General features: G+C 41.1%; 1 protein-coding gene across 1 annotated transcript; it reads right to left on the bottom strand.

Annotated features, from left to right (window-relative positions):
- Window positions 1–1,071: 1,071 nt before the first annotated feature.
- On the bottom strand, window positions 1,072–26,560 carry LOC112574396. Its single transcript, XM_025255450.1, has 4 exons — window positions 26,022–26,560; window positions 9,101–9,519; window positions 4,723–4,872; window positions 1,072–3,990 (listed from the first exon to the last, which is right to left on the bottom strand). Exons 2-4 carry the CDS (start codon window positions 9,393–9,395, stop codon window positions 3,755–3,757), a joined length of 681 nt encoding a protein of 226 aa, XP_025111235.1. The 5' UTR covers window positions 9,396–9,519; window positions 26,022–26,560; the 3' UTR covers window positions 1,072–3,754.
- Between the last annotated feature and the right edge of the window lie 1,336 nt (window positions 26,561–27,896).

Here is a 27,896-nt window from a genome sequence, read left to right on the forward strand (position 1 = left end):
AATTAATGAGGTAAAATATAATTTTCTGAGAGGATCGAGGGTTGACCATTCTGGTTCTAAAGTCAAGTGACTTTTAAGAAGTGCTCACTAGGAAAGGATACACCTCAAATCCAGATGGGCTAAGGATGTAAAAGATTATAGCGAAGCGATTCGTGGTCACCGTTTTTAGTGCATTTAAGATTTTCTACGAAGTAATAAATGCGAATAAAGGCCTGTTGCCTGATGTCAAAACAAGAGGGGAGGTCACCCTTTGTCCTTTCACGCTATTATGTAAACTGTTGTTGTCTCCCTTCCTTCTCTCTCTCGCGCAAGATAAAGTTCATGTTGAGTTCTGGGTCTGTTGTACACACTTATTGTTGTGAGTTCAGACTGATTTCAATGATATCGTTAGTCATCTGTAGCTTGTTTATGTGACTTTCTAACACGCACTTACACTCACGATCCAGTGGTTCTTTCACCCGGGTGTATGTGTATGCGTGTGTTTACGTTCAACATGCATCGCGATGTCTTGTTTCTTTGACATGCTTTGTTATCATCGCGAGAAGCGTAGTTTGACGATAAGATAACAATTTCAAGGTAAACAACATTATAAATCGTATATTTTATGTTTCGGGATTTTTTTTAGTGCTTTCATCATGACAAATTTAAAACTTATGATCTAATATCAGCGAACGTCTAAAAATGACAGCGCGGGGGTATCTGTTGTAAAGTTTTGGAGGGACTAACAATATGAAACTCTAGATTTTTTAAAATTTAAAAAACCCCACTAATGATTAAAAATAGTCTTTAAAAGTGGTAAATCATGACTTGCAGACAATGTGTAATAAAACGTTACAATCAGTGTAAAACTGGTCATCTGTGTAAAAGCGTCTTTACTCCTGGTCTAACGTTCTGTCCATTTTACTCCGATGAAGAAGGTCCTTAACGCTGTGACCGAAGCTGTTAAACGTTTTGCTGTGAACGTTTGAAGTTTTTCTGTGTACAGTTTACCGGATAAAAATTCAATCTTTCCCTTCCTACTATTCTTTCACTCCTTCAGTCCCTGTCGATCGCTTTAAAATAAATACAGTCGACACCAGTGACAGTTTATTTACTATAAAGACCAATGCGAACAGTGTCAAGTGAATTTCATTGGCACAGACAAGTTCATCAAACCAAACAGTCTGTCGCTAAACTCGATTGATAGCAACAGAAACAAATGAGTGCACAAAAGATAAAATTCACCGGGTCCCTAAGCCCCCCCTCCCAAATGGTAAGTTGAGTTTTGCACCGTGCCAGCAACTAAGGCTATATCACGGCTAGGCCCCCAGGTACACTGACGTTGTAGTTAGATTTTAGATACCGTATCTGAAGGCCTCTGGTCCCATAATTAACAAAACAAAAAAAAAAATTGCTTTCAACTATAAGATGTTTATTAATGGATCCTCTTTCAAAATAATTTGTGATCGAGAGGAGCACTTAAAAATCCGTAACTCCTTTCCCATTTCAAAAAAGGTTCAACAAATGTCTTCAAAGTGAACACTGGTCAGCAGATAGATATGAAAACAATAACAAGTAAACAGACAGATAAGCTGACCAAAGTATTTGAGAAAAATCCGCATTTAAAGCATAGAAATGTCTGCAGAACACTCATACTGGCACAAAACATCGCTGACTGCAAAAAAAAAAACAAAACAAAACAAAATAAAAAATTGTGGCCTTTTCATCGAGCCTGCTAGTATTGATGTACATTACCGACAAAAGCAATACTAAATACAGCAGCGCCAACTTACAAAGTAGGTGAAAAGTATAAATTATCACTTCATGTGGGCCATGCTAGGAAGAGAGTGTACATACTTGTTTAACTTAACTTTCTGATCTGATGTGGAAGGCTACCAGGTTTGTTCTGACTTCTTGAAAATTTGTACGCATAAAAAATGTTCCCCGTTTCTGACTCTTGTGCAAAAAACAGCGAACTTATTATTCACAGGTCTTTTAGTGATGTGTCCTGAGAGTTATATGTTTCTCTCGCAATACTGCTGTCAATCAAGTTTAGGAGGAAATTAGAGCCAAACTAATTAATTTCTGCATCAGATCAGATGAGGTTAGACGGCTAGCTGAGCCGTTAAGCCGATTCAAATCAATTAAAGAGTCAGTAAAGCATTTGCTTTAGAACCACTCAGAAAGAGTTATTTCTCTCAATCTCCATGACACGGGAATGTGTATGTGTGTGTTATGAATGTTTATGTCCATGCCGAAAAGGTGTGTACTTCTGCGCCTGTATGTATATAAGTAAAGGGTTTTGAGTCCCGTTGGTGCTGGGGAAAGAAGATACATACATGAGATCATTTAACTAGTGTAAAGGAAGAATTAATACAACACAAAAGATGGCGCTAAAGAAACTATACAAGTTTTGAGCAAGGGTTATAAAAATATGCATTCTCATTTTACAAACTCACAACCACAAAGAAATCACAGGAACAGTCAGTTTTCATCACAAAAATCATTTCAGAAATTAAAATTCGGAATGAGGGTATCGGAAACTGCTCTTTGGCTGAAACGAAGTGATTCTGGATTATACAACAACATCATGATAGGTGAACGTGTGCGTCTTACCTGGAATGACCAAGAACCTCTGCTTGTAAATGTTAGGAAACAAAAAATGTCCTTAATGACAGTTTCAGGACATCAATTAATGAGACATCGTAATTAAACTACGGAATGCTAATATGACTTTAAAGTTTGTCTGGTTCTTTTGCACGAAGATGATTGTTTAAAGAGTGATTGCACTCGCATGAATGTGGATGTATGTGTGACAGCATGCTGCAAACTCATGACAATATATAAACATAAAATTATACATGCAGCTCCGGTATTATTACTTAACATGCAGGTATTGTCATCACAGCTACTTTGGCTCTAATTCCTATAATTTCAATTGTCACAAAGGGAAAAGAAGCATTTTGTAATCAAAAGAAACCATTATATGATCAAAATAAATGTCTTCACTTGCGTGCAATGTTTTGGATGCTGAAGAGAGAACAAGTCGTGCAGCTTCAAAAAGCTGTTATTGTCTTATTCTGCCGACTAAGGAGATCTTTGATTGTCAGTGTAACCCATTCAGCAGCTTTGTGCAGCAAACAAACTCCTGCCACTAAGAACTGTGCCATCAAAGGTATTGGTACCAAGGGAAAGACACAGCAAGGTGCAATCAGCATGTCTACACATATTTCTGAAAACCTGGTTGGCCAAATACTAACATAAACATCAATTCACCGTTGACAGTAAATAAATTCACAAGAGGATGCTTAAGTCACCTGAGACTGAGGAATCGTGGGTAGGACAAAACAGCATGTTTAATAAATAAATAAAGACATAAAATAGAAGCGTTGGGTGACAAAGATGGCGGAAATTTGCTTCACCACTCATGACATGCATGAATGAGCAAGTGACGGAGGCAGGTGCCGATGTGTAAGCTGGAATGATTCTGACACACCTTCAGTGCTGGGTGAGCTGCTTGATAAATGTAGCAGGCTATACACACACGTCCTGAAGTTAGCAGAAGAAGTGTAAGATATATATATATGTGAGAACATTGCTCGTCGCAAAGTCACTCGAACTGGGCCAGAACGACAGACTGGTGGAGGAGGCTTCCTGGGTACAGAAAAAGGCGATTGAAATCACCTAGTCACAAACTGGAACAGCTGGAATCCGTGTGTTCGGGTTTTTTTCGTTTTTGTTTGCTCAAAATTGTTTATTTGGAATTCTTTCCTTGTCACTGCATGACGTCATTCACTCGGATGAACTCCACCATGCAGAAGGCGAAGCTGGCCAGAGTAATGACGGATGCGATGACAGCGACGATGAAAGACCAGCCGACGAAGAAGGGTCCCAGCGTGTCCACGCCCTTAGCAAAGTACATGAGCACCACCCAGTCGTCACGCTTGATGTCGTCACAAAAGTCTCGCCCTTTGACCCCCATCACCACTAAGGCCATCAGCACCATGCAACCTGTTGATCAAAGCAGCAGTCAGTGTTTTGCAACGGTGATTAGATTATCAGACCATTCGACTAGCAAATGACAAGCATGAATAAACAAGTGATGGAGGCAGGAAAGTATGTTCCGTTTTGTGAGCTGGTTTGAATTACCTAGTGTGTGTGTGTGATATGTGGAATAGAAATTCCATTATATATAATATTATAATATATAAAATATACACATCATTTATACTACGTGTTTCTTGGACCTGAAAATGTCAGTAGAGGATAAAAACGACACACACTGTCCTGATGTTCTGTGAAAACTGATAGCAGACCAAACCGCTTGAGGGAAAAAAGGAGGAAAAAGTAATAAAAAAAGACTGTTCCTAATTGGACTTGATTTGGCCTGGAATTCTTCGACCCTCCACTCGATTTATTTCTTTGGCCATCGACCGTCCTAGCCAAGGAAATGCAATTACATCTTTGTCGTATTAGATGTCACAGGGAACGACTGATCCAACGATTAGTCTGGTCACTTCTGTCCGAGCTTGTCGGGTCAGCGCGTGACAAGACGCCACAGACCTTTTCAAATGCTGAAAATTTTATCACGAAGTTTCTTCTCTAGCGGCAACTTCTTTCTCAGTTCTTTATTTTATTTAGTTCACAGTAGACAGAGGATGGTTGGGGACTTCTATTTCTTTTACATAAACAGAAATACGTGAATGCTTGTGCTTCTCCATAAAATTAACGTGGGTCACTCACCTGCTGAAAAGGTAAGAAGACACAAGGCGATGAGGATGCCACGGGTCTCCTGTAGGAAGGGCACGGCCAGGTAGGCCACCAGGATGACCAGTGAAACCGCGAAGGTCAGTAACCCCACCACGCAGAAGCCCTGAGCAGCCCTCACGAAGTCTGTAGAAATGCATGTCTTTATTATTTCAAGACTATTATGGACACACTTCAGACTATTCTGGTAACACGGAGGCAACGAGAAATAAAATTTTAAAAACCACACAGAGAACAGACTTCCAGAAAAGTGCGTGTAGACAGAATTTGTATCATTTATAAACCAAATCTACTGTTTCCCGATTCGAAAACCACATTTATCAAGCACTTTTTTTTGCAAAACACTTTCAGTTTGGAAATTAACCAAAAGGAATAAGAGATTTAAAAATGCTATGTTCTATGTATCACCCATAACTAATATCAATTCGTCCGAGAAGATTTGTTTTCCCAAACTACGTCTTTGAAAGCATTTTCTGCTCCAAATTGAAGAATTATATTTGCATCTGTGATATGCAAGATTGGAAATTAGGTTGATAAAGGTTACTTGCTTTGTCCCTATTAGTTACACACTTTTTTTTTCGTTTTTAAATCGAATTCTTTGGTGCCTCCATCATTCTTTCATGCTTCATTAAAAATATCTTTGCAGCATTTGCTCTTTTTCATTTCCATAACTTATTTTTCAATATAAAGTGAAAGATGAATGAATTAACCTTTACAAAACTGTCAATAAATGTTGATTATTTGGCATTGTCATGGGGCAGTCTGCGACGAAGCCTTTCCCTTTCCTTTCCCTTTCCCTCATTAATGCAGGAAATGACATTTCAGTCTTTTTACCTCTAACCATTGGCTTTTTGTATTTGATATATGTTGTGCATGTTGTATATTTAATATATTATTTGTACATTTGTATATTATTTGTACATTATACGTGCTGAAATAAAAACAAAATATACAAGTAGGATCTTGTACTCATTTCACTCAGAAGAATGGTCTTTCTAAAGTCTATTATATAAGCATCAATCTTTAAATCCATTGTCGCGTGTGTGAGAAACATTTAGGTCTCAAGTAAATGCAATAAATCATCATATATTTTTACATACACTTCGATACCTACAGGCAACAAAATCTCTATTGTGATCCACAATTGTTTGGTCTGAGGTTCTAAAGTGTGTAAGCGTCTCAGCCTAATGAGATTAGCAGAAAGTATTCTTCAAAGCTTTTTTCCTGTTTGAGAAAAGGGATTGAAAGCTATCCAAAAAGAAAAAAAGAAGAAAAAAAAAAAAAAAAAAAAAGAAGAAGAAGAGAAAATCTCTGCGTTGCTAGCGAGGACAAAATGGCGACCTCTGCTCCTGGACCATGAGCCTCCGCGAAGCTTCTGGAGCATCCCGACCGGAGCGAGCAAACTGCCGGATATTGATTTCCTCGCCTTCAATTCAGGAACTTCATTTTTGCCAAGAAACCCTGCTTTGCTTTAGTGTGAAATCTTTATGAATTTTTTGCTTTCATTGCTGAAAAAATTTCTGCAAGAGGAGTTATTTGAAAGGAAATTGCACGTTTGGGGTTAAATGGACATGCCATTGGTATTGCACCGAGATCAATTTGCCTATTGACTAGTCATTATCTTCTTTCTCCACTCGAATTTAGAAAGGTTCCAGGCTCAGCTATAAATGCAGTCGTGTTCTGATAATTCATCATAATAAAAAAAAAATATCAGACATTAAAAAAATAAAGACACAATTTACCAGAAGCAAGATAAACAAAAATCAAATAAACAAACAGCTAAGTAACTATTTTTAAACGATTGAAATTACTATAAATTAACAATCTATGTGTGTGTATATAGCTACCGCCTATGCTTATATTTGTATAAGGCATGTGTCAGACTTTCAAAAGATTGACCTGTCAAAGTGTTCCGACAACCTTTCCTTACAAATTGATTTGAAGACATGACCGGGAATGAACTGGTCGATCAAGCTCTCGATGAGGCTATTCGAGAGTTGACGATCCCTTCTTTCCTGCCTTTTGAATGGACATCGTACCTATTTATTGCCATTTCGTGCCTTTAACAGACATGTCACACACCGGATACAGACCAAAGTCTTCAATCCGACTACTAGGCATACGACTAGCATCTATGTTTATTTTAGGGTCTACAAAAGGCCATCCTCTTTCCCCCAGAAATCAAAGAAGCTAAATACAAGAAACTGTCAATTTCGCCATGCTGTACCCCATGCCTCCCTGCCGGTGTGTAAGCCGACATCAGAGAAGGGAGGGTTGGAGGGATCGTGCACCACGGCACTAGTCATGCGTGAAGCGTCTTCAATTATTTTCCAGGAACGGTGATGGCCTACTCATTTAGAAAGAGCATCCTGGGAAATCCAGATTTCTTGAACCAGAAAACTAGGTACTACCATGACGTCCACTACGAGCTCATCAAAACGCATTTTGTTTTCATTCTTTTGCAATGGGTTCTGTTATCCACGTTTCTAACGTATCACCACTTCGGAGACGACCAGTCATCTCTTAAGGATAAGGAGTGAAGGGGCGAACGCGCGTGCGTGCTTGAGTGTTTTTTTTCTTTTCATAGGTGTTAAAGGAAAGGTAATCCAATGATTCAGGAAGACTGGGTTTACCTTTTTATTTATTTATTTTTATGTGGGTAGAGGGGAGGTAGTCAAGAAGAGAACCAGCGTTCGAAGCCGGAGGCAAGCACACTAGGTTAGTTCGAAATTCGGCTGAGGCAGCGCACGTCTCCCTGTTGACCCAGTTGTTGAACAGTTTCCTGGCGCACGTGTGGGGGTTGGTTGGAGGAAGAAATGAAGAGTGGAGACATGGGCACCACCCTCACAAAAATATCTGTCCGTGAGAAAAGTGCGCTCTTTAACACCTCACACCCCAAAGACCGAAAATCCTGAAGGACTACCCTTTTCTCCTAATTGGATCGTCTCCGTTTAACCATGTAACGCCCTGTAATGGATTGCTTGAGACAGCCGAGAGCACTTTCCGGTCGTGAAGATTCACTATAGTTGTGAGGGGCGGGTACACACTTTCAATAAATAGACGAAAATTCAACACTCCATTACCTTTTACATTTACTGAATTTTCAAATTCAATACTTAACCATAGAGTATTTATCGTTGTTATTATATATATATTTTCAAATTTAATTTTTTCTGACCTATATTTTATCAATCAATTCGCATTAAAACTTTATGCTGATAGCATTTTAATGCTTTATATTTTGAAAGAAGAGCTTTTTCGTTAAATAGCCCCAGCTGTGTTTTGTTTCAAAAATAGTAGTAAGAGGTTTTTTAATGTTCTTCTAAAACTGGCACAGACATCGAAAATGTTTACATCCTTATAAATGACCAACGGGAATAATAAAATATCCATAACTTTTGATTTGAACAGTTTTAAGACAAGTTATTTTAAAATCGCAAACGGTAAATACGAAGATCTACTTATTTGCATTGTTGAGGATGTATTACGAGGTGATGACTAAACACATCACCACAAGACCGTATTCTCAATCCTTGTTCTTTCATGTGTGTTCGCCACAGGTAGCAATGCTCAGTTATCCTACAAAGAATAAATATGAAGGCTCCAGTCATGAAAAGAGGATAAGCATATACTTGCTGCTCTGTTTGCTAGGAACCTTGGGCCGATTTTTTTCCAAAGATTTTTGCCTCATTGCTGTTCTAGACGCTCATTCATTCCTTTCCTTTCATTCATTCACACGCCCCTTGACTGGTACCGGTCGTTGGTCGTGGGAAGCACAGAGACAGATGTGGCAGCTGACAAGGCCCTCCATCTGTCTTGGGCGATGGTGTCTTGGTGTCCTGCACGGATAACCAGTTCCTTCTTTAATATTCGTAAGCCAGTTCTTCCTCTAGGCACCTCGGCGTTGACTTCCCTACAAAGTATATTGAAAGACTGTCTCCAACAGTCGTGTCGGGTCATGTGGCCAAACCAAAGCCAGACCATACCTAGCCCACCCATTGCCGATGTTGCTGTTGCCATCTGATGTGGATATCTGTCGTGGAACTACCGTTTTGGGAGAGAGTGGCTCCAAAGTATGTTGAACTCCTTGGTCTGTACTTCAGTGAGTATTCCAAAAGATTCATTGGTGAAGAAAGTACATCATCTACCTCCCACACCCCTCATTTTACTTTCACCTGTCATATCCTGGTTTGAGATTGTATTCAACTGAGCACATAAACAGAAGTTTAAACACTAAAATGAGTTAGAATTTCCAAAGACAACGACATGATTCCTTTGACAAGATAATAGCATTTTGGCAAAATACAAAGAATGTGAATGGACAGAATAAGATGAACAGACAAATAGGTTTTACCAGGTGTCCGTTCCCACGGCTCGCACTTCCACTCGCCGTCCACGTAGCTCTTGGAGCACGAGCGCCACAAGGAGAGGGCCAGACCGTCCTCGATGCCCACCCAGTCTGTGGAGGCGAAGGCGAGAAGAAACATCGCCAGCCCCGTGATGAAGGTGCCGGTGGCGACGGCGCCCATACCGGAAATGGTGGCCATGACGCCGCGAGCTTCCCGATCGTCTTCTTCCTCTTCCGGCGGTCGCTTGCGGCCACTCAGCATCGTCCTCGAGCCACTGTTGCCCTCTTCCAGGCGTTGCATGTTTTTGAAATCCACAAAAGGCTTGAGTTCAGTGTCTCTATGGAATACTCATCTGTGTTGTCAGGGATAGACGAGGATAGAGCTGCTTGCAATGCGACTTACATCTTGAAGGTGGTACAACGTCCTGCAACCGAAAAGCACCCAAAGCAAATTAGAGAATTTTAAACAAAAAGAGATCAAAAAAGATGTTAGTAAAAATAAAATATATTCATCATCATGTCTTTTAAATAAAATGAGACGTCCCAGCTGGTTAAAATATAATTCCAGATCAGATGAAGCTAATCGGCGATCGACATATGTTCTGACAAGGATCTCATCCGATGTGTTATATGCATGTCTTCGTTTCACTTCCTGTTCTTCACTGTACTTCTGTGATCCTCGATCCTCTCTTTGGCCGTTACATCAATCCCCCAGCAGCCCATCACTTGCGTGACAGTAGAATACCCGGCAAGGCAAATGACCTGGAGGCAGTGGCGTCAACGCCCTTCTCATTCTGGAGCTCTGCTCCGTTAAAAAAAAGATGAACGCTGTCCTGTCTCATTAATAATTACTTCGATTGTAGTGCCTAAGCCTTCGTTCTCGAATCGAAGCCACACTGATGCCCGCGAGGGACTTGGGAGGAGAGGGGGGAGGTTGTAATCATGTAGAAGTAAGCGAATGACAGAGAGGAATCAAGCGTTGAGGAATTCTGGTTCGAATGGATTATCGGACTTAATGCTGTGTGTTTCTAAAAGTTTAAGTCCAAGAGTCATCAGCTTCGAAAACAAACAAACAAAACAAAATGTACAAGCTCAAATATAATCAATGCTTCATACACAGACACACGCTTGCACCATATACAAGCAGTGGGGTTAGGGGAGAGGGAGGGATCGACGAAGTGATGAAAGGAATGGATGCACAGTCACGAATGCTTTTTATTTTAGAATCATTTTTGGTGCCTGTTAGGCGGTAGTGTCGACGTAAAATAACCGTGTACACCGGTCACTTGATTCCAGCCAGACATGGATTAGTACGGTATATCTTTTTAGTGTATCTACTGATCCAAATTTTTTTTTTGGAGTAGGGGAAGTGGGGTATAATTTCTGCTATGGCTGATATGGCTTTAGATTGGACATTACTGCAGTTAGCGACAAAGATAATTAGTGAATGTGTCTTCCTGTCTTGACAACACAACAGTGGCCCGGATGTTGGTGAACAGGAAGGTTAGTGGCCCGGATGTTAGTGAACCATTCATCAACAAATATTTCTCACCAAAGTCACAAACCGTCATGATAAATCTATATAGTCTGTATCAATTATCGAGAAATAAGCAAAGACTTTGGCAATTTTTGTTCTTTAAAAAGGAGGTAGATGAAGAGAACATTCCATGCTTAGTTGATAAAGAACCATGGACTGTTATCTAGAGTATACAACAACGCTACATTTAAAAAGAGTAACAGAGAACCCAAAATACATGTTTTAGTCTGGAATAATACAAAATTATATTGCTTGGACATTGGAGATTCAAATTGAAATCATGCGAATAAAAGAACTTTTACAAGACGACCAGCTAACGAGAAAGAACCGTCGGTAAAACCAAGACTTGAGACTCGTGGCAAAAAATAAATCCTGAGATATCCTTCTTGGAAAGAGCCCCCTAGCACTTTGTATCTTGACTATAATGCCCAACCACAACCATCCCCTCCACAAATTAAAAGGCAAAAACACTCGAGTTACCACAAGGTCGGTTTTTAGTGGCAGTCTGCTGAAAATGGAGAATGTCTCCTGGCGTCTGCGTTCGTCTCGTTTTGTCAGATGCTCGTGCGTCACACGTGCTGTCGATGCTCCAGACATTCGTACAGACACCGAAAAAAACCCACAGTGTCAATGGGTCCTTTATTTAGAAGCTCCATTTCGGTCTCCCAAGATAAGCTAACATTTCCCAGCATCGTCTAATTGAGACTGGCTGAGGAACGTTGGTGAGGTTCACTCGATTTGAGAGCTGATATTGCCTCCAAGACACACCAGACTGCCTCCACAACCCTATAACCACATGTGACATGAAGTCCAGACTCTCTTTGCATTCAGAGTCAAAGAAAAAATACTGCATTCAATTAAAGAAACAAATATTAAAAATGTCAATCTCATTACACGATTATACAAGAGTTCATTCATATTTTCAAAATCTTCATTATTTCTTTTATTAACAATCAAATTTTGACCGACTTGTCTTTCAGGCGATACCTGATTGATTGAAAATAGCAACGGCTAAAAAGTTCATGTTGTAAGCTAAATTTAGTAAAATAATAACATTTACCGATTCGTGAAGAAGCTTCATTGCATTGTACACTAAATACAACATGACAATGTCAAACAGAATTTTCATAAGATAACATTAACTCGACATGTAAACATTCATCAGCGCATTCTTGCCTACAAGGATCTGTTCACTACTGTGTTTAAAGATCGAGTAGGATGTAAATCGTCTCGATGATGATGATAATGATTATGATAACAATAATAAAGTTGATTGAGGGATCATTTTATCCACCATCAAAGGTAGGCTCAAACACATCACTCTGCACAGAAAATATCAAAATCTTGAACTCACGTTTGTACACAAATATCCTTGATTAATATCTGATCCTAGTTTCATTTTCATTACATACACAATCCTAATATTTGTGTCATTGAACTATTTCTGCGCATGTGGATATTTTTAGACGTGTACTCGAGAACGGAAGGAGAGATTTGGGCAAATAGTGTCTTTCACTGAAGTTTATCCAATCATTAAAAGAAAATTGACCATACTAGTCCTTTAAAGTAATGACAGTGAATAAAGTTCCCAGTGTTTATGGGTAACACGAGTGGAGTGACGCAAATGCCCGGGGGCTGGGTGCAGAGTCTGAGTTAGTTGTTGCTATGCAATGTCCGTCATCGACCCAAGGTGCTTCCGAAATAGTCTCTCCACGAAATGGGAGGAAAGTAAATTACCGGTAAAAAGCTGCTTGCCCTTCAGACATGTTCTGGTCGTGGGCACGATGCAGACAAAGGTGGAAACGGAATAAGACTGTTTCTTGTTAGCTATTCTTGAGATGTGCCTTCAGGAGACTTCACAGGTCATGCAAAAGAAAAAGAGGAGAAAAGGTGAATATTGCATTGTCAAGAAAGAAGAGTGAATAAGTTTGTCTTTAATTGGAGTAAGTGGGTCGACGTGCCTCAGTCTTCAATATCTTGAATATGAAGTTTAAATACAGCACAATACATATAAAACACACACACACACATGCACACGAGCACGCAAGAGCCAAAAATGAAAATCCATCATCCACACACATTTATACATTCTCTCTCTCTCTCTCACACACATACATTAATGTATGTGTTAGTGAATGAACGGAGATTCATGTAAAGAACAACAAAAATACTAAATATCAACAGTTTTTTCTCTCCTCTCTGTCAGCAGCGCCAGATAGCACAGAGGGACAGGCCGAGCGAGAGTAGGGTGGAAAACTACCCTGGAATGTCCCGCCTCCTGCTGCATGAGTGTGCTTGTCACTGCGTGTTGTGCCCCCCATTTACTGGCCGCTACCATGGATAATTTTTTTCCCCTTGCAACCTAACCCGTCTATTTGCAAAATTATTCTCATTTGCAGGCGAATTCCATCTGGCAACATGTCGCCGGTCTTTAATGATATTAAACGGTTGCCTAGCAATGAAGCAATGAAGTCCTCCCCACTAACCCTCTCTCCCCCGAAAAAAAAATTCTTTGCATCCTAGCAGAGTGACTGAACTAAATTTGATCTCTCACAGCACCTTTTTCTTTCGAAGTTCATTACCTGTTTCTGGCCGTGCAGTGACGTAGGTGCACACAAACATTTTCATCTAGCTTTTCGTCAGTCTTCCCAAACCCTTTTCTATCCGCTGTTATCTTAAAGGCTAATCCGAGTGCTCAGCAAAAATCATTGGAAATACAGTATAAAGTTTTCACAAGAAGCAGGAGAAAAATTATATTAATGATTTTCTGTTAATCACACCTGCATTTGCCAAGAAAACAGCGATGAAAGGGTAGCGTATCTAAAAATAGCCTCATCTGCATGAGCTAAATTTGGAGAGGAAAGATGGAATCCTGCTTAAAAGAAAACAGACCAGGACACGATGAGCTGCCGCTCGATGTCGACACTCAGACGGAGTTTGTATTTATTGTCGTTTCCTAAAAATACTGGCTACAAACACCAGTGAATTGACTTTGTTCAGAGATTTGTATATGAAGATCTCTGCTTTGTTTATGTGTCTGTCTGCCGAGACTCACTCTCCGCTGTCAGTCTCGGCGAGCCAGAAGACGACCCGAGTTTCGGAAGAGCAACGCGAAGATGAAATTTAACGAGACTTTTGATATCCACAGGAATCTTTGATAAGTCAGTAAAGTTCTGCATCCAAAAATATCTGAAAGTTATTATGACATTTGTATGGAAGATCATCTCGCAATATTCTGTGCATTGACCCCTGAACGTGGGATATTAGTTCGTGGTTACACGTCACGCAGTGGAGCTCTCCAGTGTAGCGGGTAATTTTATTCTGCTTTCCTAGTGGCAGGTGAGAATGCCGCTGTTTTAAGGTTTTTATCTTGAAAATTAAGCATATTTACTCATATTTTGGCAGTTATTATTGAAAAATGAACTTAACCCAATAATAAAGAAAAAATGCTACACTTGGGTTAGCTTTAATGGCATTTACTTTTATTTTCATCTAGCTTTAGTTTCTCTCCTAATTTCCATACTAATTTTTATTTTAGCTGTCAAAAAAAAAAAAAAAAAAAAAGAGAAAAGAAAAGAAATGAGAGAGAGAGAGAGTGAAATGATGCGTTGCTCACAAGAAAATTGTTGTCGCTGGACCAGTATCACTCGGAAACAAAGGAAACAAAGAACAAAAAAACAAAACAAAAACACAACAACAAAAAACAACAAAAAACAACCCCCCCCAAAAAAAAAAAAAAACAAAAAAAAAACAAACAAACAAACAAAAAATAAATAAATAAAAAATTAAAAAAATAAAAAAGAGAAAAGAAAAACGATGATTATTTTCCTCTTTTTTCTTCATCTCCGTGATGTCTAAGCCACCCAATCATTACATCTTCTCTCTAATTGGATACAAAATCTTATCTAAAATGTATACATGTGTGTGTTCTCGCCTGTTATGGTCGTGCATATAAACGAACAACGGCTTGCGATAAAGAAGAGACACAATGCCAGACTGGTCAAACATCGTCCATCCCAGCAGATAGACGAGAGTATTGCTGTGCACGCACCCGTGACGTGACACGTCAAAAACAGTCAACGGGGGCAAGACCGGGCCGAGAGCGAGGTGCGAACGCAGAAGGGTAAAAAGAGGGAGAGGTCAGGGGAACTAATTAACCCTAGTGCGGGCTGCTGTGGTCTCCCCTGAGACATCTCCAGATCAATGGCAAATAGGTTCTGTGCCGCGCTGAAATCAGCGGAAGTCCGATGCTTTTGAAGATGCCGCTGCAGGAGAAATCAGAGAGGCTTCGTGACGTGACTGCAGCAGACAGCCACCGGCTTCACAGTTTCCCGGCTTTGAATGTTGAGCTTTTATTTATTTTTGTTTTTGGTCGCAGACGTTTGCTTGCGTTTAGCGGCGGTGCGATGAGCGTGAAGAAGACAAGCAGTCCGGTTTTTTTTCTTTTGATGAGAAACAAATCTCTCGGACGATCGTTATAGGTACTCCAGACAAAGATTGCAGCTCGGGTACCATCTCTGCTGCTTTTTGACACTTCTAAAAGTGTTTACTCGAAGAAAAAAGTGATTTTCATAAACGAAAATGGCAAATAGCAAACCAGTTGTTCCCTTTTCGCATAAACATATGTTGTTGTTTTTTTCGGGGACAGGAAGTCATGCAAGTGTGGAGTCATTTCATTTGGAATTCACGATTTTCATGCGTGGGTGTTCTACATAAAATTTTTACTTATTTTGAACCACGCAACGAGCTGGCATGCAGGGGACTGACATTAGCCAGGTTCTGTGAACTTAGTTTCAGGTTTCACCTTTTTACAGCTGTCATCTCTGAGTGGATGAAGCCAGTCGCACGACTTTCTTAACCAGAATGGAGGATTGCGTGCGAGTGCAACGGCCAGAGCTTCGCCTCCAGCGATCGTGTCTTCGTGTCTTGGTGACCGGACACCCACACCCACACACCCAGCACTCGCTACATCCTCAACAGATGGAGAACAGGCTGAAGACTCTGGCATGACTGCTTCAAATTATCTGACTGCCGAACTGTAATGTTTCAGTAAAGATCCTAATAACAATAATCTCCTTGCTCCTGTGTCCGTGCCATTTCATGGAGTATGGGTCTGTGCCATATCTGATGTATATTACTCAAGACATTATTTGTATGTCATGCTCTGAAAGGTTGATGAAAATGTTGGCGGATCAGTTTCCTGCTGAAAAGAGGGAAAATTTAGACGAGAGCCGTTCGTAGCTACGCTCGAGGCCCTTGTAGACCATAGATATATATCCAACGGAAGCTGGCTCTCTCATGACATTGTGTAGGCGCATTCTTTATAACTCGAGTACGGGACTGAAAACCTGAGCCAATCTACCCTGTTTAATTGAATAGTATTAACTTCGGTAATTAGCAGTAAGTTGTAGAGCGGTCACTAAAACGTGGTTTTGTATGCGAAGTTTGTGATTTCAATTTTTTCCCATTTTATTTCCTTTTTGATGTTGGAGTTTTCTGCGTTATTTTTTTTTTCATTTTTCTAGCTCGTGTCTTCAAGACTAGAGCTAGGGATAGAGTCTATGTTAGCAGAATCACATATTACAAACTTCTTATTTATGTGTTAACGTAACTTTGGCTTCTCATATGAATCTGAAGACTGGTTATGACTGTCAGTGGGGACAGATAACTCATTTCTATGCCGTTATCAACGTGACGGTTTCAATATTTCATCGCGGCTGGTGAAAGTCCGTGTCTCTTCTTTCTTCGTTTAAAGAAAACTAATTCCTTTGCTCGAAATCAACACCAGTCTGATCTGACGAGAGTACTAGTGTGAATTCAGCAATCCTTCTTAATTAAAGCCACAGAAGCGAACTGAACCTAAGAGGAAGCAATTTCTCAGCAGTCTTAAAGGTCTAGTAGGGTGCAATATTTTTTTCTAATGGCTGGGTAAAGGGCAGAGCGAGATAATGTTTTTCAAAATCTCAGTGAATACCCTGCTTCCCTTCTCTACAAAAGACCTCTACAAATATCACAATGAACAGAAAAAGTCAAAAGTCACGTGTGTATATAGATACACCGCTCTCCCACCGGCCTTCACAACGTTATCCGTGTACACTCCTGACATCTATATCTATTTCTGTACATGATGATGTTTGTAGATAAATATCTCGAGAACGAAAATGATGGAGGGATGAGAGATAATGCACACAGAGTTCGTGCCACAGTATCTTGCCTGGAGCTGAACCCAATCACTAGAAACAATTTTGTACCCACCAGACCTTTAACGTCTGAGTAACGTCTGGAGGAGACTTAAGGAGGATACACCGCTCGCGCCGCACGAAGAGCTGTGACGTATTTATGAGCTTGACGATGGCCAGAACTCCCCCGCCCCCTAGCGACATCAGCAGATATCGACTCAGAGCTTGGTGTAGTCCCAATGACATATTTCAACTGCGAAGCTCTCGTCATAGAACCTCATCAGACGCGCTGATTTAAGGTGGGATGAAAACCGCTCCCGCAGACCGTTACTATAGTAACTGAGCAGGATTTTTGCCGGGTTTTACATCGGAATGTCGCCTGCGCGCTTAATGGCGGCTTTTGTGCTGGCGCCGCTCGGGAGTTCTTTTAGCGCTTCTTCTGGACGCCAGGAACGAGCGGATGCTGTACGAGAAATTCCGCGAGAAACGGCGAGACTTTGCCGCGATTATGATTCACGTTCTAACGTTGATGGTCGCTGGCCACCAGGGAGGAAAAAAAAAAAGGAGTTGGGGATGAAGTTTCCTCGTGCGATCAGTACGAAGGTGGACGAGCTATTGAGATATTCTCCTGCAAAACAAACCTTGCGCAAGAAAACACTCTGAATTACTCGCGTTTTCCATTTGCTAAATGGCGGCTTATTTGCCGATCAATGCCGTCACAAAGTTTCTCCTTTCTCCGTCTTGGGATGTTCTATTTTGAGGAGTCTTTAGCATAGTCCTTTCTTGAGGGGAGACCCATAAATATTGTGAGAGTTCTAAAAATAGTACCTTTCTGTCGCACAAAGCGAGGTTATTGTTACAGGAAAAATAACTTTCACGGTGACGCAGCTCTTGTATCAATGGCCGATTTTTCAAAGTCAAGTTGGCAAAAAAATAGCTGTACAATTCTCGGTTTCTTTTCTTGTCTTTGTGTTTTGTTTTGTTTCCAATTCTGTTTCCCTCTCTGTCGGTTTTTTGTTTTTATTTTATTACTGTCAATTACTCTCGGTTTCTATCTCTAAGTACATTACAATACCATTTTTGTTTTCACTGATTAAAAGTACTGTGCAGAACTGTAACAGAACTTGCTGAAGCCACTGTGCATCCTTCTTACCTCTCGTAATGTGACATAAGCCAGCATAGAACATGAACATACGACCACCTTGATTTTCAAAATCAAAGAACAAAAGCAGTTTTCCCCTTCAAAAAAAAAAAAAAACAAAAGAAAAAATTAATCAAAGAAATACACATTCTACGTGAGCCATTTATGAAAAATAGGAAAATACACTAGTATAGCATCCCTAATACTGAGACAGTCGTCTTACGAGGGTAAGATGGTGGCTAGTCTCTCCATTAGATATTCTCTGTTCATAGTCCACTACTGACTCTGTTTCTGCAACTGTCTCTTGTCGCTCTCCTTGCACTGTCAGTTCACTGTCACTCTTTCACTGTTGATGTCACTATTTGTCAGACAACACTGTCACTGTTTCTGTGACACTTTGTCACTGTCTCTGTGACACTTTGTGACTGTCTCTGTGACACTTTGTCACTGTCTCTGCTCCTCACCTGTCCATCCAAGTTGCTGTCGCTCCCTGACCTCGTTTCCAGTCAGCTTTCCTGTCGCTGCTCGCCCTCCTTCCTTCTCTCTTTCCTCCTTAAGTTTCAGCGCCTGGCAGCTACCGATGCCTGCTGCCATCAATCTCCAATTACCGTGCATGTAGGTCATCTCTCAGCCATCGATTCCCTCTAACTTGAGGACGACCGGAGCGGCCACTCAGCTTAACATCAGGGCCCCCCATCCATCACCTCATTTCCGGCGAGACTTTCACAGGATTTTTCGACGTTCCGCGCCTGGAGGTTGCCCTAGTGAATGTGTGTGTGTGGAGGGGCAGGCAGTTGAGTGATGACCCTCATGCTTTGATGGAAAGGCGAGTGCTAAGTAATTGTTCCTGGGCGCCTCGCCACCATAACGACCAACGGCGTCAGCGAGGTCGCAGACCCTCCACGATAAAGGCCGGTGCACACAGGTGAGCGATCTGGGCGCGAGGAACCAGACTACACCAGGCCAGGACTGGACTCCTCTTTGTCGAGACAATGAACTACAAAATGGGGAAATCATTAGTGGGGGGTCCAGGCTACAGCTATCCTACCAGATGCTGGTCCTTGTGCAAGACTCTCCCCTTGCTGTTCCGCCAGGCTTCAAGCGACTTCTGTTGATTCACCTCTTCAGAATGACCTTCCAACACTCCCCAGCGCCTTGAACTGTTTTGACTGGATTAGTGCAGTTTACATTTTTTTCTAAACTAAACTAATTGCGGTTAATTTTAGGACTAATCTGTTGGCAGAATTCAGACAAACCACTTCCACCTACACTGTTTCCCTCCGCACTCTACTGAGGCCAATGCCGGGGAGCAAGAGCGTGTACTAATTGGGTGAAACGGAGATTTGCAGCGGAACCAGTGCCCGAGAGAGCTTTTGATTGACGAACTGAACCAGAATAAATTTACAAAATACAGCTGACAGAAACAATCTGAAACTCAATTTGTAAAACGCTGCCGCAGGATGGAAGAGAAGGGGGATGGAAAGAAAGATAAAGCAAAATTTTGAAGGGAAAATTCTCGTTCAAGAAGACAAAAAGGAAGAAGTAACCTCAAGCCGTGAATTATTAAGGGGGGAAAAAACCAAAGAGAAAGTTTCTCACTTAAAATGTCAATGTTCTTTGTCATGTAAGGGAGATTCGCCGGGTTCTAACATTCTTAACATTTCTGGAAATACGAGGACAATTACTAATTATCAAGGAATAAAACTGGTTGTCTTGTGCAGAAAACAGGCTTGTCAGACCATGGATGGAGGTCGCTGTTGGCAGGTTTACCAGTGTAGAGGGGAAGCGAGGGAGAAATTAGAATTGTATTTGGTGGATAGCAGCTTTTCACATAATGAACAATAAAAAAAATTCAAAACGACAAATGGTCCACCTAGATTTTCTCTTGGTGGGAACTAATTTTCTAGGTGGAAAAAAAAACCACCGAAGGATCTTTCTAAGCCAACCGCTGGTTGGTCAGATGGAGAAGGTTGCGGTTACAAAAAGGGAGCCACAAGACTTTCTTATTTTCCAGCAACCGGAGACACTTCTGTGTCTGACATCCTGTACGTCTGATACTTGGGGTAGGGTCGACCAATGATGTACTGGGGAAGGCCATTCAAATGGATCCCCACTGGCTTGACCACCATCCGTGGATTTCTCCTTCGTTGCCTCGAAAGCCAAACTGTTATATTCCACAACAGGCAGCACAAAGTAATGGAATACCGATAGAATCCAAGGATCAGTGATGTGAAATAAGAAATTTTAGCATATATTTCATTACACTAAGTTCTACTATAACGGATGTAGCCATTACAAACATTAACAACTACAAATAACAAGTAATCCAATGTCTAGAAGATGAAGAGTGAGACACGAAGTAAACATGGCGTTTGCATGAACGATTTGGAAGTGGAAACACGTCTAAATCATTTCTTATGTACATTCCGTTCCCCAAGAGCAGAATAATCTAGAAATAATAATGCTTTCTTTCTCCTGCATCTGGACTGGAGGAGCTGGGAGGATCAATACACAACAGACCGCAGGATGTGGGCTTACACTGCGTGTGGACAGCCGGCGTTCATTGTGCTGTGTGAACGTGAGTAATGGCGAAGACTGATTTGAGAGAACTGAAGAAGCGATACCGTTGTTTTCACGAAATGTCAAAGTGTGTCTCTTCCTGATACTGATCTTCTCACCTTTTTGTCTCTGATAAATTGAGTAGAGGAGCCACACTATGACCTTGTGCCATGCACGTGCAGCGTACAACGACATATTTGTTGTTGCGGATTTGATACAGAAAAGATATTCAGATTATTTTGTCATTATTATTTAGATTAAACAACATGGTAGATATGAAGGGTATTTCTTTGGCGGCAAAGTCCAAACTGTGAATTTTCTATCTTTCACCCTCTTGCAGCACAGTCTACAAACCTGAGAACTTCTGATGAATCTTTAACTGCAAATAGCCACTCTCTCTCTCTCTCACACACACTCTGACACACATACAATGCATAAAGGCGTAAAAAATGGAAAGAGAAGGAGAAAATGAAAGAAGAATTAATCACATAACCAAAGACTTTCCCTCTCCTGGTACCAGCAGTGCTTGATTGATTGTATTTACGAAGCATCTCTTACATCTCCTACAGTCGTCTGGATGATTTCTATTTTCGTTCTCACAACATCCCTCTCCCCCCTTACTTTTTGTATTTTTTTCCATCCTTTGCCAAGTGTCTCCCAAAGATATTCCTACAGCATCCTACACACAAATAACAAATACAATACAAAATATCTCTAACAATCCTTTTCAGGAAATTGCTTTGTCTGCCAACATGAAACATTAACACAGGCCATAAAAGGAACATAAACTGACTACACCCAATCCATAACAAATGAGGGAAACACACTAACGAGAATGCTTGTTGCCGGACGATACAGACTAGAAAGGGAAAGGCAAGGGATGTAGCAAATGGTGATGAGGTGATACACACCGGCATGGCGGATCCTTTCCACTCACAATTTATGGTCTCGATAAAATCGTTCACTGACAATGGCATCTAAAATACGATTCTGGCACAGCCGGTTATGAGAGGTTGCAGTTTTTTTTGTCGAAAGAAATGATCGGCATATACATCCAACACAAGTGTTTACTTTCAGTCGCTGAAGTGTTGTCGTCAGAACGACGACAACCTCGATTTCGAGATCGCGCTGTAAAAATTGGAACCACGTGATGAAACGTTGAAAACATGGGAGAAGGTTGCAAGCAGTGAAAAGACTTCCAATATGCCAACTGCATGATTTGATGTGGCAGTAGATGCCAAAAAAGTTTATCTCTGTTAAAAATAGAACAAATGTCATTTCAAGCTGAATAATCCCCTTCAGCGTGAATACAGATTTTGTCACATAAACCAAGCCAGCGCACCCACGCACCTGCTTTTAGTTTTTATTTTTTCAAAGGACGTAGCCAAGTCTGCTTCATCTTTACCTTCTGCAGACTGCAAGCTGTAAATATGTCATGTGGTCAGTCAACCAAACCACTATAGCCCCCCAGTCCCTTCACTGGTAATCTTTTTTGTCACGTGGGTTTGTCGAGGTCACGAGCTAGAGTCAGTTTATTTTCCTGCGTGAAAGAATCCGCTAAATGACGGTCGTCGTGAACAGTGGTGAGTTGTTTTAGAAACCCAAAACTGCAAGCGGAGTTGCTGTTGTTGTATTTACCCTATTCGCCTGAGTGGGATATCCACACATGACACTCTAATTCTACTCCCAAAATATGTTAAGGATGATTTAATTACAATGAACGCTTGACTTCAGAATAAAAGAAAATCGTCGGACTGATCAACCGTGACGTCCTCAGGAAAGATACCAATGCCAGAAGCTAGTCTGAATAATTAACAATGCCTACTTCTAAGTGTCTGAAACCTGTAGACAAGAAAGAAGGCATCTCAGGTCTACAAACTGTTTATTCATTCTCAATGAAGTCTTGTTCAAGCTGTCTTTGTCTCAAGGCGCTAATCCTGGACGACCGGCCTTACGGACGAACACACGCATGTGTGTGATGCCAGGCACAAGCTAGCACGCGCACAGACCAGCTCACACGACTTAAACAAACCCACTTTGTGGGAAAAGACAACAGTGGGGAAACATCGCCGACAAGAGAAATCGATTTGGGAGATAAAAGTGTAAGATGTTAACGCCACGCACAGCAACTCTCCAAAACCTCGCCAGCACTCGAGTCCAGCCACGAGCTAACATGGCGAACTCACTGAGAATGTCACAAACTCACGGAAAACTTATTACCTGAGAGAAATTTGTGGAGATGATGGGATGTCTGTGTGTGTGTGTGTGTGTGGGGGCGTGTAGGGGACGTGCCTGTGCGTAGTGAGTGTGTATTCGGGTGAGCTTAAATTAACCGACTTTGCTGTTCTACAATTAGCTTCAAACTCATTTGAATCTTACCAAGTTTTGAGCTCAGCGCGGACAAAGGTAGGTAGGGTTAGTGAGGAAGTGGGGTACAAAAAACAAACAAACAAAAAACAAAAACAAACAAACAAAAAACAAAAACAAACAAATAAAAAACAAACAAATAAAAAACAAAAACAAACAAGCAAACAAATTAATCAGTCCTTTCCTCAAGCAAAAAGGTCGATGTCGGCCACAGATTGGCAGTCAGTGTGAACAAAAACACATTTTTGGTGATTTGGTGACTAATCGCCATCCATATTTAATTTAATGAAATGTTTAAATAACCAAGACATCGACGTTGACAAGTTCTTCTTAGAACGGACTCTTTACATTTATCTTTTAAGGGTTAATCCCGTTAAAATCGCCAAAAAAAAAAAGTGTTTACATATCGAAAAATAACTATAACTTTGTGATCTGATTTTTTTTACACTGCGTTCCTTCACAGCCAAATCCTAAAATTGCAACCGTGAGAGGATAGGGTATACATTTTCGGATGGTCTACACAAAAACATGACATTTATGGTTTTTTTTCCCAAAGCTCATAATTAATTATAAACTAAGTACTATCTGCAACATTTTTTTTTATCTCGCAACATTGTAAACAGACGAAATCCCATAACTTTGAACTAAAGACCCTTACAGCTCTTATTTTTCAAAATGTGAGTTTTGTGAAGATACGTGACAGCAATGAATACTGTCCAACCAGATATGTATAAAACTTATCTCTAAGTCCAATAAAGTACACAACAAATATCTGTGATTGTTTGCTTTTTGCTGCAAGCCAGTCATTAATCTTATTTCATATAAAATCATACAACATAACACTAGCTTTATGTACATCTTTACATCAGTATAAATATTATTTTTTGCTACAGACCAAAATGTGTAATGTTTCGGCCGCAATTTATTTTTACATAATCACAAGTAATTTGATAAATAGCTTGAGATATACTGTTCCGCCAAATTTATAGCATAGAAGAATAAAGCTAAACATGGTTTGTACTGTCTCCATAAAAAAAAAAAATGAAAACAAAAACAAAAATGTCCACAGACCAGCACATTCTATGTTATTGGATTGCGAGAGGGATCTCTTATCAGCCACTTTCATCGGATGCCGAGTTGAGCATCAGATAGGGGCATGGCAGGCCGTAGGGAACCTTTCGGAAATGGCCGGAGAAGATTATTAGAATTCGTTTCCACAACACCACTAGAGTGGCTTGACGAGCAACTGAGCATCATTGAGCGAACGTTGAAGCTCCTTGATGCGACTCGTTCATAAAATGGACGCCAGTCTTTAATAATTCACAAATATGACTCAATTCCTTGCCCTGGCTTGATGCCGGTTCCCCTAGTATCACCAGTGTGACTCCAATCATTTTTTTTCCAAAATTCTAACCAGGTCATCAGTGTGACTCGAAACTTATTCTAGTAGGTATGATGCGAATTCTCACATTAGTAGTTTGCGCTGGTTGTCCAGTGGTAGGGGACTGACGTGTGTTCGAGTCTTCTAGTACCGTCACGGCCTGCACAACGACTTTCGGTCAGCGACGGACCTCAAATGTGACGATGATTCAAAGAAGATAATGGAGAAGATAAACAATTTCCATCACCTTCGTAACATAGTAGATCGACGCACTACTCCCGTGTTTGTGGAGATAACGGTCCACACATTCTTATATAAAAAATAGAACTTAACATTAGTATAAAGTGAATATTATTTGATAATGATATTAAATGACTATTTGTGAAAACATTCTGTGTCGTTCACCCAACGATAAAATTGCTAAACAAGTGAAGCCCTGGCTGTAGTCCATAAATTTGATGCTAAAATGTGTGACGGAATCTTCGCCCTAGTAATTCCTAATTTTGATGGATTCTGATGCCGTAGTATCATAAATGAGACTCCAATATTTATCCTAGTATTTCCTCGGGGTTAGTGAATCTTTGCCCCGACAGTTCATACATGTGATGCAAATCGTGAACCCCAGTCGTCTCAGGCCTGAGGCCAATGACGCGCTGTCCACCAACTGAAGTGTCCCTTGGAACAAGGGCAAGACCGAGTTCTGTAGCTTAGTGTTCTCCATCCAATGTGTTCAACCAGCCTCAGAAATCTCTGACAAGATCAATAACCTGTTCATTATTTAGAGAGGGAACCCAGGGAAAATGATATCTGTTGCCCGCTGGTGCTCTGGTTTACCGTTATTCTGACACGTTGGTATATTCCCAGGCACACTGTCTACGTGATTTGAGGAGTCAGCTTACGAAAGCAAAACAAATAAACAGTTTTTCTATGGAAAAAAAATCATTGTAGTCTTTCGGAAATTGTGTATGAATACATACATCCAGATAGTTTGTTTACATTCTTTTTCTTCGAGTGTTTTGTGTGATGTATAGAGGTCTAGAAAACAATTAGGACTGACATTCATTTCTGTTTAAACACAAAATACTTCAGTATTCACTCTCCATCTTTTCCCCAGACAAAGGATGTCCACGTCGATACGACTATTGCGGAAAGCAAGCCGCGTGTTTGCTTGACCCCGCGCGTTTGTTTGACCCCGACACGACGCTTCCCATCAGCAGATTACGTCGAGGCTAGCAATGACGTCACCGTCCTCAGGTGTTGATCAGCTCGCACCTGACGGCCTGCCAGACCTACAGCTCCCCACAGACGGTGGTAGAGTCAAGCTTGGCTGGCCGTCTGCTTGTTTAATTTGTAAGACTGCAAGACTCGGCGCGATGGCTGGCCGTGCTGCCAACACTGTACCGTTACACGTCAGGTAGAAATATTGAGCGTCACGTACAGACTCATTAGCTTGATGCTGATTAGACGGCGTGCATGTCACTTTCAAAGAATAACCGACAAGTCTTTGCAGGTACATGACTATTATAAGAGGATCTGGGTAAAGTCGATGCTAATTCTGCTCGTGAAGCGAAAGTGAAACGCGGGTATATGGACTAAGTTTTTGACAAACAGGCAGGCAGGCAGACAGACGGACAGACACACAGACAGACAGACAGACAGACAGACAGACAGACAGACAGACAGACAGACAGACAGACAGACAGACAGACAGACAGACAGACAGGCAGGCAGGCAGACAGAGGAAGAGAGTGGGCACACGGTACCTGATGGGAATCTGCCACAAGCTGTCCCTTAGCGGCTGACTTATTCCTGCATGGAGCGACTGTTGCGGAAGCGTTATCTGCTGCAGCAGCATGCCCGTTAGCCCGCTGGCATCGATCTGCGAGGCAGCAGCACCGTCGGCCACGCCTGTTGGCGCCTGTCTGCACCTAGTTACGCCTAGCTGCGCCTAACTCCTCGGTTCGGTGTCGCGCGCTTCCTCCCCAGACGAGGTCGCCGGCTGGCGGCTCTGAACGTGCATCTCCTGCCCCGCCGCGACCACCCCAAGACTCGTCTGGCACGCAGCGCTTGCAGGCGCCATGCACTGTGCGTGCAGCGCGGGAAGATCGGTGTCTGCTGCTGTTGGTTGCTGCGGGGCCAACAATGACAACAGCAGCAGCAGCGTGGACACCGTCTCCCCCGGTGCACGGTTGGCACTCGCCATGGTAGCGACTCTCTCAATCAATGATTCGGCGTTTGTTGCATCAACGTGAGAACGACTGACAGCTGAGAGGCACCAGCAGTCATGCGTCTTTACTGTCGTCGTCGTCGTCATCATCATCATCATCATCATGTGTCACTTCTGTCAGTTGTTGTTGTGGGGGTGATATGTCAGGTTCAGGTTTTGACACTTGAGTTCACGCTCTACTGTTCTATTCTAGATTTCGCGTTCAGGCTTCATGTGCACACACATAATTCAAAACGTACATAGTTCAAAATATACATAATTTAAAAAGTTTTATACAACTAAAAAACAAAACAAAACAAAGCAAAAAAAAAGAGCAAACAATAACAACAAAACACCCCACCCCAACAACAAAAAAAAAAAAAAAAAAAAAAAAAAAAAAGAAAAAAAACAAAACAAAAATACTAAGCCTAGGGATCAATGTCGTTAGAATGAGGCTGTAACGCTTCCAAGTTAACCTCACTGGGGCTCATAACGAGCGGTGCTCGGAACGAAACATTTTATATAACAGCGAGAAGTTAAATGTTGCGTCTGCAAGCTAGCCCCAGGAAGATTAATATCAAGAAATTCTCTTGAAACTGTTATATAATTATGTCCACTCGACAAGAGGCTAGATTTCAAGAATGAGTCTGGCCATGCAAACCTTTCCTCCTTTTGTTGGATTTAGTTGCGAGTTCTTAATAATAAGCAACCGAACAAAATGCGTCGGCTTTGGGTTCTTTTCTCCGTTGTATATGCATAAAAGAGCCTATGTTCCCCTGATACATTTATGGACAATTTTATGTAGGGGGAAGGTATTGATACTTAAGCAGCCAAACAATTTCACTTCACTTACACTCAAAATGAGTCCTACTTCACATGGGCACCAGGAACGAAATTTTAGCAAAATGCAGACGATATTGTATATACACACACACACACACCATATTGATACCTAAAAAAACTTGAATGATTTAGGATCGTGGATAAAAGTAGAAATCACTTTAAGTGCAAGACCTTCCTGATCAGGGAAGAAAACTGCCAAGGTAACGCATGAAAAAAACAACAAAAAATTAAGGTAAATATTTTAAAAGCAATTTATTTTTATGACTAATGAAAATAGAACACACTGAACAATGGAGAGTTGATTCTTTTCTAAACTTTTAACCTGCAGGTTGCTTAGTGCTAATAATAAATGATAACCCATCAGAACACACTTGAAACTGCTTTAAAAGAATCACAACAGTGAATTAAAAAAAGGGCAATAATAAGTAAGGGGAAGTAGCCGCTACAGAACGATCGATAGTTGGTTGTCGCAGTTGTCTACCTTATTTAAGCAACATCTTGGGCTGTGAACTGTTGAAAACCAGTTTTATTATTTGCGGATGTTGACTGCAGAGCTTTTCATATTGAAACTGACGGTTTGAAAAATAAA

The sequence above is a fragment of the Pomacea canaliculata genome, linkage group LG10 (assembly GCF_003073045.1).
Source record: "Pomacea canaliculata isolate SZHN2017 linkage group LG10, ASM307304v1, whole genome shotgun sequence".
Taxonomy (NCBI): Eukaryota; Metazoa; Mollusca; class Gastropoda; order Architaenioglossa; family Ampullariidae; genus Pomacea; species Pomacea canaliculata.